At 35.0% G+C, this 12,849-nt stretch overlaps 2 protein-coding genes across 3 annotated transcripts; one reads left to right on the top strand and one right to left on the bottom strand.

The window, feature by feature from the left end:
• The first annotated feature begins 1,600 nt into the window (after positions 1 to 1,600).
• Positions 1,601 to 5,754, top strand: LOC141708929 (putative chloride channel-like protein CLC-g). The gene is made up of 7 exons (XM_074512771.1): positions 1,601 to 2,030; positions 2,125 to 2,325; positions 2,438 to 2,615; positions 2,872 to 3,134; positions 3,634 to 3,903; positions 4,011 to 5,139; positions 5,405 to 5,754. The coding sequence occupies exons 1-7, from the start codon at positions 1,900 to 1,902 to the stop codon at positions 5,531 to 5,533; spliced, it is 2,301 nt and encodes a 766-aa protein (XP_074368872.1). The 5' UTR covers positions 1,601 to 1,899; the 3' UTR covers positions 5,534 to 5,754.
• A 392-nt stretch (positions 5,755 to 6,146) lies between these two features.
• On the bottom strand, positions 6,147 to 12,182 carry LOC141708928 (calmodulin-binding receptor-like cytoplasmic kinase 3). 2 transcript variants are annotated; one of them, XM_074512770.1, is made up of 7 exons: positions 12,055 to 12,182; positions 10,781 to 11,020; positions 10,042 to 10,301; positions 9,026 to 9,191; positions 8,851 to 8,940; positions 8,466 to 8,764; positions 6,147 to 6,958 (listed from the first exon to the last, which is right to left on the bottom strand). In XM_074512770.1, the coding sequence occupies exons 2-7, from the start codon at positions 10,887 to 10,889 to the stop codon at positions 6,743 to 6,745; spliced, it is 1,140 nt and encodes a 379-aa protein (XP_074368871.1). In that variant the 5' UTR covers positions 10,890 to 11,020; positions 12,055 to 12,182; the 3' UTR covers positions 6,147 to 6,742. The 2 variants fall into 2 exon arrangements, with proteins under 2 accessions (XP_074368871.1, XP_074368870.1); XM_074512769.1 differs by lacking the exon at positions 12,055 to 12,182 and adding an exon at positions 11,113 to 12,019.
• Positions 12,183 to 12,849: the final 667 nt, after the last annotated feature.

The raw sequence follows: 12,849 nt of genomic DNA, 5'->3' as shown, positions 1-12,849 counted from the left end.
TTTTTTAAAAAAATTACTAAAATTTTCAAATTAGCCGGGATTCTAATTTAGATTAACCCTCCTTAATTTTTGTCCCGATGATAGATTTATACTAATTCAACCATCTTAAATCTTAAAAGCATTGTTAAATTCCCCAAAAAAAAAAAATTCAAATGATATGACGTGACATGGAACATAACTAATTTTTTAATTTGGGAGCATAACGTGATCCGTACTATAATTACAATAAGTTACTATTTATACATTAAAAAATGTTTGGATTTTTTTTTTGGGATTACTAATATTTATCAAATCAAAAAACCTTACAGTCAGGAGATTTTATAGTAATGAAGTTAACACAAGTTTAAAAATAGAATACTTTAGTCCAACTAGATCTGGCCTCTGGGTCAACTAATCTACTAAAATTATTCGTTTTATCTTTATTTTGTCATAGGAATTAAAAATTGATTAATATCAATATACTCATAAAAAGAATTATTATTAGAGTGCGTTCATGAATATAAGCTGTACTAGAGAAATCAGTATTAAGTTCGAGTATATACTGTTTTATTATAACGCTCCCTCCGTCCGGTGGGTTGTTTAAATATCATAATTTGCACTACATACGCATTTGATAAATAATTATCAAAAAACTTAATTTTTTTTATAATACTCATTTGATAGTCTCAAAAGGAATATTCAAACTGAAAAAAAATATCCTTGATAATTTTATGACGTACTCGATTTAAAAATGCGTATTAATATTACCAAATTAAAAAATATGTAAGTGAAATGATATTTTCAGTTATATATTTTAAAAATAAATATTATAAATTTCACCCAAAAATGAGTATTTTTCGCCTCTCAGTCTCCTTATAGTGGGCTGATATCTTTGTAAAATTTTGTCACTTAGTACTTGGATTTGTGGCCCTGGTAGTATCCATTACCAACTCTTACAACTTGACTAATATTTTAATTAAAGAACCCTCGCACTTGTTTTCATAATCTATCATAAAAATTGCATATAAAAGAGACTTCACATGAAAATCTTCACTTTATTAGCAGAGTTGTTATTGCTAATCAACTTCTTTAATTTGCTTTTATGTAACTCCTGTCACAACCATTATTAGTTAAGATATAATTAAGTGTGCGGATCAGTTTACATGCAACTCAATTATTTTTAAGACCGTCATGATCACTTGCTTAAATTCGTACATTCAGTTGAAAACGAATCTAAAATCGATTGCCCCTAAAGTTTCAGACTCAACCAATTGAGCTAATCGAGTGAGTTATCCTTTATTTAGTACAGGTCAGTCTCTACGATCTCACTCAACCAATTGAACTACTGCAATGAGTCATCCTTTATTCCATTTTTTTTCATTTTCATTTATGTAGATAAGTATGGCAAGCGAGAAATTTCGTATGTGAAGCTAAAAGGTTTGGAAGTTGTCATTTATTGTCACAACGTCAGCCATAAATCACAGAACAATGGCGCAGGGCCGGCCGAAAATTTACAAGTCAAATTCAGTTTCACTCAATTCTTCGTATAATGGTCACACAGGAAAAGTTATCTGTAATTCGAGTCGAACTGCTTGCACAAGAATTTAACTCAAGTGTAAAGGTTCGAATTTACGTAAAATCCGAACTCGAACACAAATTCGAACTCGAACTTATTTAATTAAACGAGTCTAATAAGTCAATAGAAGTCCAACTAGTTTAAGTTCTCCCGACTGAAACTCGTCTCCCTCGCTCACACTAAACTCACACTCCTCTCTCTCTCTCTCTGTATACAAAATGTTCGTCAACAATTGATTCATCTCTCTCTCTCTCTATTCATCATCTCTCTCTGTCTCTATCTCAACACCTCTCTCTCATTCTCTCTCTCTCTCTCTCTCTCTCTCTCTCATTCTCTCTCTCGCCATGTCATTCACCGCCGTGAACGGAACCTCCGACGAGACACACCCACTCCTCCACCGATCACCATCCAACGTCACCTCACAAGTGGCCCTCGTCGGCTCCAATCTCTGCCCTATCGAAAGCCTCGACTACGAGTACACTTCAAAACCTATCATCGTTTCATTTTTTTTTATCAATGATCACTATTTAATCATTTATTAAATTAATTTTATTAACTTAATATTACAGGATAATTGAGAATGAGCTATTTAAACAAGACTGGAGAAGTAGAGGCAAATTACATTTTGTTCAATATGTTTTCATGAAGTGGATACTTTGTTTGTTGATCGGATTTACTGTTAGTCTTATTGCTTTTTGTAACAATCTCGCTGTCGAAAATCTCGCTGGTGTTAAGTTCGTTGTCACTTCCAATATGATGTTAGCTCAGAAGTAAACATACTACCCTTCCTTTAGACTAATTGTTGATATTATTTATGCACATTTGTAATTGTTTCGATTTTACGAGTTTTATTGAATTGTGGATTATTGTGGGGATTTTTAGGTTTGTGTCCGCGTTTGTTGTGTTTGCTGCTTCCAATTTTGGTTTGACGTTGTTTGCGTGTTTGATTACTGCTTTTATTGCTCCGGAAGCTGCTGGTTCTGGTATTCCTGAAGTTAAGGCTTACTTGAATGGCGTTGATGCTCCCGCTATTTTTTCTTTTAAAACTCTTCTTGTTAAGGTAATGAGGCTAGGCGAGTGTGTTCTTCATTTTTGTTATGTTTGTAGAAGGGTGATGTTTTCGATTTATGAAAATCTTGAAGTACTTATAACAGGTCATGAAGAGAGAAGGAACATTTGCAGTTATTATCTAATGCCGAGACTGATGGTTTTGAGTGTATTATTTATGCTTTGTTAGTGTTAGTATTAGTATTATGCTATCTAGCTCAAGGTCTCTTTCCTTTTTTTATTAGCTTGTGGTATTTGATTATGTGCAGATAGTCGGTAGCATTGCTGCTGTGTCGTCATCTCTTCATGTTGGAAAGGCGGGACCAATGGTGCATACTGGGGCGTGTATTGCTGCGATAACAGGTCAGGGAGGGTCTAAGAAGTATAAATTAACATGGGGATGGTTACGTTTTTTCAAAAATGACAGAGACAGGCGAGATCTTGTCACGTGTGGATCTGCTGCCGGGATAGCGGCTGCTTTTCGTGCCCCGGTTGGTGGTGTGCTGTTTGCTCTTGAAGAAATGGCATCTTGGTATTGTTAATCCGTACTTCAAAGAAGCTTTATGCTCAAGTCAACAACATTGTTTATACTATTTTAGGAAAATGTTTTAATACGTAATATAGTAACGTCCAATTCAGTTTTCTTGCCCTTACTTACGTTTGGAAAATTTTGTGATAAAGTGTTTCTTTGTCGAGAGTGCTGGTGTTTGACTAGAAATTGGACTGTGGTGGTAAACTGCAGTCTGCATATTTCATTACATGAAAAAGAATATACAAGAATTGCAGTCTATTAGTTTATTTCACATAATTAATTTTAAATATTACGTAGCTTAGTCTTCTATTGTACTTATTAGCTTAACAATTAATATGGCTTTTCTTTCCTACTCTGTCAAATGGAATTTGGAGATTGCGGCTCCATAACTATTATTCAATGTAGATTTTGTTAGACTATAGATGAAAGTAATTAGGATCAATAGTAAAAAGTACACCTTTTAGGATTTATATGGCAACTTAAAATGTTTGCTTTGTAGGTGGAGAAGTGCACTTGTATGGAGATCTTTCTTCACAACAGCTGTTGTTGCCATTGTTCTCCGCGCATTGATTGATATCTGTTTGAGCGGCAGATGTGGACTATTCGGAACTGGGGGTCTTATAATGTATGACGTGACCTCTGCTAATATAACCTATCATCTTTCTGATGTCCCTCCTGTTCTTCTTCTTGGTGTCATTGGGGGTATTTTGGGAAGTTTGTACAATTATATTTTGGAAAAAGTACTCCGGTTTTACAATCTGATTAATGAGTAAGTTCCAAATTTTCCCTGTGGTCACCATGTACGCTTCTAGAAATTTATTAAAAACATAGTGGCTACCTTATTTTAAAACCTAACTCTAATTTAAATTTGTGCAGGAAAGGCACTGCTTATAAGATACTGCTTGCTTGTTCGATCTCCATTCTCACATCCTGCCTTCTGTTTGGATTACCATGGCTTGCATCTTGCCAGCCATGCCCTGCTGATGCATCAGAACCTTGTCCTACAATTGGTCGATCTGGTAACTACAAGAAGTTTCAGTGCCCACCTGGTCATTACAATGATCTTGCAAGCCTATTTTTCAACACAAATGATGATGCAATCAAAAACCTATTCAGTAAAGATACCGACTCTGAATTTCAACATTCATCAATTCTCTTATTTTTCGTCACCTGCTTCTTCCTCAGTATCTTTAGTTATGGAATTGTTGCTCCTGCTGGTCTCTTTGTTCCCGTAATTGTGACTGGCGCTTCGTATGGACGCTTTGTTGGAATGTTGATTGGTTCACATTCAAATTTAAACCATGGTCTTTTTGCTGTCTTAGGTTCTGCTTCATTTCTTGGTGGATCTATGAGAATGACTGTTTCATTGTGTGTCATCATCTTAGAATTAACCAATAATCTGCTATTATTGCCGCTGATAATGATTGTTCTTCTGATCTCTAAGACTGTAGCTGATACGTTCGATGAAAATATATATGATCTCATTATAAAGTTAAAGGGATTTCCATACCTTGAAACTCATGCTGAACCGTACATGAGACAGTTGACAGTTGCAGATGTCGTCACTGGTCCACTCCAGCTCTTTAATGGTATTGAGAAGGTTAGTAATATAGTACATGTTCTAAAGACGACTGGGCATAATGGGTTTCCTGTTATCGATGAGGGTCCGTTATCTGATTCCCCTGTTTTATTCGGTCTGATCCTGCGTGCTCATCTTATGACATTGTTAAAGAAAAAAGCTTTTTTGGCCAGTCCTGTGCGCACAGATATTAGTGCTTTTAAGCAGTTCTCAGCAAATGATTTCGCCAAGAAAGGTCTTAGCAAGCGTGACACCATGGAAGAAATAAACTTGAATGCGGAAGAGATGGATATGTATATTGACTTACATCCATACACTAATGCTTCACCGTACACTGTGGTGGAGTCGATGTCACTAGCTAAGGCACTCATACTTTTCCGAGAAGTTGGTCTGAGACATCTGATGGTGATACCCAAGATATCTGGTGTAAGAAATTTATCTTACTTTTTCTTTACTTCATTATATTTTAAGGAATTTATTGCATACAGAGCCATGCATTAATCAAAATGCAAGTCTGTCATAACTCATGAGATTTGTGAGTAGAGCAGCTGTCCCCTGTCCTATTCCTTTCCCTCTTACTCAAACCTATATATTTGTTTCATCTTTAGGTTTCGTTTCACATGCAATTCAGTAATTTTGTATTTTGTTAGCTATAAATTGCATGTAAACCTCTGTAATATCTTGAATGCAGAAATGGCCGGTAGTGGGAATATTGACGAGGCATGATTTTATGCCCGAACATATATTGGGTCTGCACCCTATGTTGTCTAGGAGCAGGTGGAAAAGATTACGAATCAACTTCTCGCCAATGCATGGGTAGAACGGTGTAGAGGTACCTCCGCCTGAGCAGCTCCGTACAGGGTTTCACTTGCGATCAAATTTGTAAGCAGGGCTTCTCATCATTAACTTTATAGAGCCAGATGAAGATTCTATTGTAAATTTCCTTGTAGAATACAGAATAGAAAGATGATAATATATAGGACAAGTAAGTTGATGAAGATGTTAATATTGAGTTAATTATCATAATTTCCAAGTCCTTTAGTTAAATTTTTTACCTTCTTGAGATAATAGTGTTTAACTAGCAAGATATACGAGCTACTCATTCTGCAAACTTGAATTCATCATATTGGTCTGACATTGTGATCATCCTCGTTCTCCATTGTTCAAAAAGCGAAATTCCTCTGTTATTGTTCATGATCATGTTGATGTTTATATCAATATCAATTCAACTTTCTAAGCTGTCAACAGGAAGAGTGTAAACTTTGGGAATGCATATAGAGTCGCCTGGCCAGCATGAAAGCTCAATTTTCAAGCACATTTCTTAGATTGTAAAAAGATTTCATCGTATAGTTCTTTAAATTTCCGATTTTTCTACACACGAGTTTGAATGCTGGACACAACTTAGGATTTTCAAACAGAAATTAGTATAGAACTTTCGTATGTAAAACTCGTCAAATATACACCAAATTTAAAATACAATTCAAGAGTTCATATGTTGAACCATTTTCAACTAGAATTTAAACATTCCAGGAGTAAACAGGGAACCACCAATGAAGGTGAGATATCTGATTAACTGGCCAAGGGGCAAGAAAAAGGACAGAGGCACACTGAAAGACACCCTATTGGTATGCAACAAAACGAGAAGTTACCGTAAATTCCTTGCAGTTGAATTTCCAAGATATGCGATGAAGGTGGTTAAAGTTATTTGCCCATGGCTCGTACAATCCAGTAGCATCTGAAGCTTTCATAGCGTAAGTCTTTATATTCACACAACCGACAACCCTTTTCAATTACAGAAATAACATTTGAACAAGTTCATTTCAGCCTCGATAATTTCCACTCGCGTCAGTCTTTGCAGTTGCAATAGCAGAACAATACACAACTGATACATGCAATCTCCAATATCTACTAACTTTTAACACGTTTTTACACTCAAAAGATAGAAGACCAAGCTAACTGTCACAACATATCCCCTCTACATAGCAAGAGTCATGGGATGTCGGAATATTACTAACAAATCTTGCTTAAGTTAATAATTTCCTATTCTTCTGCTTCTAAGGTAGTCCATTCTAATCCCCCACAATTGCTCTCCCACTGATTTCATTTCCGGTCGATCGACTCGTGTAGGTGCCACACACCGGAATGCCAAATCAAACATTTTCTTCAATGTATCCCTGTCCACTGCTGTCCCCATCGAAGGGTCCAATATTTCCTTCATGTTTCCGCTCTCGTACTTTGTAAAAGCCTGTGCAACCATTAATAATGATTTCAGTGAGAACTTGAGAGGACAATAAAATCATCACAAAACATTTATCGTGCATTTTAAATGTCATAAAATTAAGGTTGAAATCGAGCTATTGTGCCAAATTTTGTTTATGATGGCATACAGGTTTTACCCTTGACCTACTCAGACTTTTGGGTCAGTATAATCAAGTTCAATCTAATAATCGCAAATTGTGTTCACCATGCCTTGTATACAAGGCTGGACCCTTTGCCTAAGCCTTTGGTAGAAACGGGTTACTCTAACATGTAATCACCCATCATATGCACACACATTTACAAGTATTACCAGATTTTACATGTAATGAACTATAACACTAAGTCCAGATGTTCATTCAATTCGAGTAATAGCCCAATCCATCAGAAAATTTCCTCTTTTAAGTATACACTGAATCTTTGCATATCAAATTTTGACCATAGTTAAGCCCATACCAAACCAGCGCAGTTAGTTCCATCTAGGTCTGAGCAAAACCGAACCGAAACCGAAAAACCGATCCGAACCGTGCTAATTCGGTTTGGTCCTAATTTTCCAAAAATTCGGTCGAATAGACCGATATAAAATATTGGTTTGGTCCGGTTCTTTAAAAAAATAATTTGGTCCGGACCAAATATACCGAATAGACCAAATCAAAAATGCAATATTTTTTGTATTATATACATTTTACACATATCTTAAAAATTATAATCATAATATTTAATTTGTATTTGTATATATACACTCAGCTCTCTATATCTTATTACTTCAATGATATTTTAAATTATAATTTTTGGTTTAATTTTTAATATATATATATATATATATTATTTTTTAAATTCAATCCGTTCGGTTTAAACCATCCGGTCCGGCCTACAACACAATTTTGGTGCGGTTCGGTCCAAGAAAAAATGACATTTCGGTTTTCGGTCTATTCGGTTCGGCCCGGTTTTGCACCGAATCGAACGAATGCTCAACCCTATTCCGGCAAGCCGACTTGTTTTAGCGGAGACCAAATTTCCATATTAAAGATATAAGTAACTTGTAGCAAACAATCATATGGACATTTGATGACCATCGTTCCCGAAAAGTGTTCTCCTTGGCTACTGAACCAACCTAGTCAAAACTGAAAAATGAGTTGACACAAGGTTAACAACTTACGAAGCCAACCCAATCAGACAAAACAACCTAGATTCCTTATTGTATTTAGTTTAGCAGGGAATAATGAATATTTCCAGGGATATCAAGCCTCTGAAAGGATTGGGTCGCTGTTCACATATAGACGAACCATCCACATAATTACGATAGAAATTTTAGTTCATTGCCTTCTCTCTATTAGAACTCTCTTCCTTATTTTTTACATGGGTCCACATAACTAAAGTAACAGGTTTGGAAGCTTCTATTTATGTACTTGTGTACTATATTCATGGAATAAACATCTCTTGTATATGTTTATTTAAAAAAAAAACTTTATTGATAGTGGCAATAAGGAACTTACCCATCTAATAGTCACCCTCTCGTCAGGTGCTCTTTTTGGCTCCACAGGACGACGGCCTGTCAAAATCTCTAATATCAAAACACCAAACGAATATACATCACTTTTAGGCGTGAGTTGAAATGTCTTCATATACTCGGGATCAAGGTAACCAACTGTTCCTTTTACTTTTGTCGACACATGGGTCTTATCAGACTCCATATCTCCAAGCCTCGCAAACCCAAAATCAGCAACTTTGGCTCGCATGCTCTCTGTCAGAAGAATATTGGTTGACTTAACGTCTCGGTGGATAATTTTCTTCTCTGTTGCAAGATACAGAAGATAAGCTTAGAATGACTCAGGAAACAGATATCAATTAATACTTTTATATATAAACATTCTTAAAAACCTGCATATTGATGAAGATAAGTCAAGCCGTGAGCAATATCAATGGTGATCTCAAGTCGCTGATTAAAATCCAGGGGATTTCCTCGCAAACCTGCGACAAGCAGCAAAAAAATTGAGTATTAAGTCTGCAACTGAGATTAAAGTATGCTCAAATCCCTTTAAGTTTGCAACCTTACCATCCAAGTGGTCTCTTAAAGTACCATTAGGCACGAATTCGGTGATGATAAGACAATCATTTCCTTTATCAACATAACCAAGCAGCTTCACTAGATTCCGATGATCAATTTTTGCTAGAAGTTCGACCTCAGTTTTAAATTCAACTTTTATAGCTTCAAAATGTTCCTGTTAATATATAATATATATGTAAATATAGCGCTACAAGGAAAGCAAAGAAATTGCAACTATAAAGAGTTAGTCCCAAACTTAAATACAGCATGCTCAAGGAAATGGTAGACTGAAGCATGGTTGCATTATAGGTGATGTTCCAAGTGTCTCCAAAAAATCATTAAATGTCAGTCTCTACTCTCTATAGTTCTATCTTCATCAATATTGCAAACCGAAAGCAGATAAGAATATGAGCAACAATGTATCACAATTACTCGGTTACCAGCAGCAACCATTTGAAGAAATTCTCATCAAGAGTAAGCATCATTATCTTACATTTGAAAACCCTAATGCCGAAAAGAGAGAGATCTAAAAAGAGCATAAATAATCATAACAGTGTTATAGAGTTGACTATTGTCTTTTAATAAGCTAATCTATCCCTTAGGTTTTGGAAACCCTATTTAACCTTATCAGTGCACATCAAAGATGGATTCTCATCAACTAGAAAGTATTTGTAATATACAAGTAAACGACCAATCTATTAACATCAGACACGGATTCTTTAAAACACAATGTACGAACATCTGCCTTTCTTACGTGGACTCGGCATCAATAAAGAAGTGACTGAAATCAGCCTCCTTGTTTTAACTCCTTCAATATAATAATAGAAAATTTTAAACTTTATCCTTGTTAATTCAATTTTCAACACTTCACGATGAATACTGAATATCAATAATATGTTTCTATGATCCAAAGATAATTGATTTTTTTTTAAAATGACCCTCAAAAAAGCCAATGGTGTACAACTGTTTGCATAAAAAATTCCAGTAAGATTAGTACTGTAGGTCAGAAAAAAAAATTAGCTTACCTTCTTTGCACGTTTTATGGCAACCACCTGACCGTCTCGGAGTCGGCCTTTGTAGACTGTCCCAAAACCTCCTTCACCTAATCGTAGTGATGGTGAGAAATTCTGTGTGGCCGTAGCAGCCTGACTCATACTCAGATGAACTGATCCAATCCTGTTTAGTTTCGGAGACATGGAGAACCTCGAAGGGCTTGGTGGCACTCGCATTGGACTGGCAGGAACTTTCTCCGAAACAGACATTTCTAAGGAGGATAGAGAATCCACTGCAACAGTAATAAAATTTTAATTTGCGTGTGATAAGCAGGCAAAAGATATATTTAGAAAATATAATATAAATTCAAACTGAATCACAAATTACTATTGAAGATGAAGAGAAGTCACGCATAATGAATCAATAAGACTTCATCTGGTTGGGAGGAAATTTTTTGAAGAAAATTGGAGGTGGAAAGAAGGATCAAAGAGGGGAAAGTGAAGAGAGAAAGAGAGCATATTTCTTATGACAAGGTTTGTCAAGATTTGAGTAGGAGGAATGAGCATTTTTATTCGTAAAGTTTTAGTAAATAAAGTAGGGAATGAAAATTTTAATTTTTGTATAAAAAAGAAACAACCCATTCCTTTTAACCAATCGAAGCGTGATTCTTCAGAAAAGCAGACATCTATCACATGTATTAAGGGATGTCAGTCTCAACAGATGGACCTTTCTTTGATATAAATAAGATGATTCAAGGTTTTCTTAACTCACTTGAAACAGGTTCCTTAGAAAGCACAGCATGTTCTGCTTCTTTTCTTCTGGCACGAAAGCAAGGGCAAAGAAAAGCACAGCAGAGAACAAACATTCCTGGTACTGCCATTGCCAAATGTTTTGGCCTCAGCACTGGTTTGTGATCATTCTCTTCATCCGACAGACTTGTGTGATGTTCTGTAGTTTCTACCGTGATCACCCTTTGCAAAAGTTTTCTTGCAGTCTCCGAGGGTAGCTCATCTGCAAGATAGTACTTATGTATATTAAAACACAAAGAAGTACAGTACAAGCATTCGAAAGATACTACAAAACAAGTTAACCATAGTTTGTACCTAATGCAATATTCAACCTGCAGTAACGATTCGCAAGTTTTGTACCACTGAAGCAATGGTTTGACACACAGAGTTTCAGGGTTTTGCAGAATAACTGCCTGTCCACTAACTTGTCATTAATGTAAAACAATTCATGACCAGAATTGCTTACAGGACTAACACTATATGTACCACATGAAGCTGATTGAATCAGCCTCGAGGAAAGTACTACTGCTGGCAACTGAACCAACAACAACAAGCTCAATAAAACTACTGCCCTTCCCGGTGACAATACCTTATATACATACTTCATCTTTCACGACGAAAAGGATCACAATTCTTACAACCAAAACCAAAAATGCTGTCTGCCTACTTCACTAAACTTGTAATCAACAAAACATATGACACAAAATTCTCGAAATTTCAGATCATGTAGGAATTGAAAAGTGTTCCAATCAGACAAGCACAATTTCCACAATCACTGCTCAAGTAAAGTAAAAGTCTTGATAGCTAGCTAAGACAAAAGATGCCTAACAAAACATGATGATTTAACAAGCATGGCCCAATATCAATCAATTTCCAATTTACAAAGATTCTAGGAAACTTCCAAACACCATAATTCAAGAAATTAAATTCCAATAAAGCTAAAACTAACAAGAAAATTTACAAGATCAAGAACTTCACTAAACACAAAAAAGCTAGTAACTTTCAAGATTATTTCATATTCAAATCAACAAACATAAATCTAACCTAAAGATACAAACTTTTTAATACCCAAATCACTAAATCAACAACCCATGTAAGAAAAGAGCTAAAATTTAATAACCCAAAAATACCAAGAATGTTTTTCTATGGGTAGAGTTGGTTATATACATATAAAGATAAGTGTAAGTATGTTTATGTACTAAAACAACAAGAATTTATTACTGTTTTCAATATGGTTTGTGGGTAAGAAAATCAAACCTGAGATAAAGGCGGCCGAGCTTTGAGTTGTGTAATAGAAAGTCTTGTCTAAATGTTTATTTATTTAAAAAATAATGGAAAATTATATTAAATAATAATAAGCACAAAAACCGGCCTGCTAGAAAAATGGTGGGCCATGAATATGATGTAACACATGACAGAGTTACATAGGATTACAGTGTCATACATGTCACTTGCGGGTGCGGTTTGGTTTGGCCAAAGAGTAATACTAATAACCGAACCAAACCGCGATTTACGTTTATTTTCATTCGTAATTAAATTGGTGGTATATTAAAATTAATCAAATTCACTTATGTAATTTACGGTTGGTTGCAGTTTACTCGCTCAAATATTTTAAAAAAAATAATAACAATAAATATTGCATATACAAAATTATAAGATTTTATAAAAGAAATTCAATAAGCCTAAATGTTCATTAAGCTTAAACTAGCTATATAACCCGTGCGAGTTACGGACATGATCTAACATCATCATTATTATAAAGTTTGTATATGTGCTTATGAAATAAAATATTATTCCTGTTATGAAAAGTTATTTTCATTTGTGTACAGTTTTTGCTGTAAGGACGAGTTTTTTCGTCCTTTGTATTTTATAGCCGATATGAGATACAATCATTTACAAAACTCATATGTTAATGAAATGTATACATGTTATGGAATTGGAAAATATGATATGATGTGAAATGCATTTCTTTTTTAATTTTGTATTTTCATAAGAGATGTACTTGAAAGTGCTTAAATTTTTTAAATTTCATAATTGTTACAGTATAGCATG

This window comes from Apium graveolens, chromosome 2, assembly GCF_009905375.1.
Source record: "Apium graveolens cultivar Ventura chromosome 2, ASM990537v1, whole genome shotgun sequence".
NCBI classification, from domain to species: domain Eukaryota; kingdom Viridiplantae; phylum Streptophyta; class Magnoliopsida; order Apiales; family Apiaceae; genus Apium; species Apium graveolens.
This window is presented reverse-complemented; position numbering and strand designations above follow the sequence as displayed.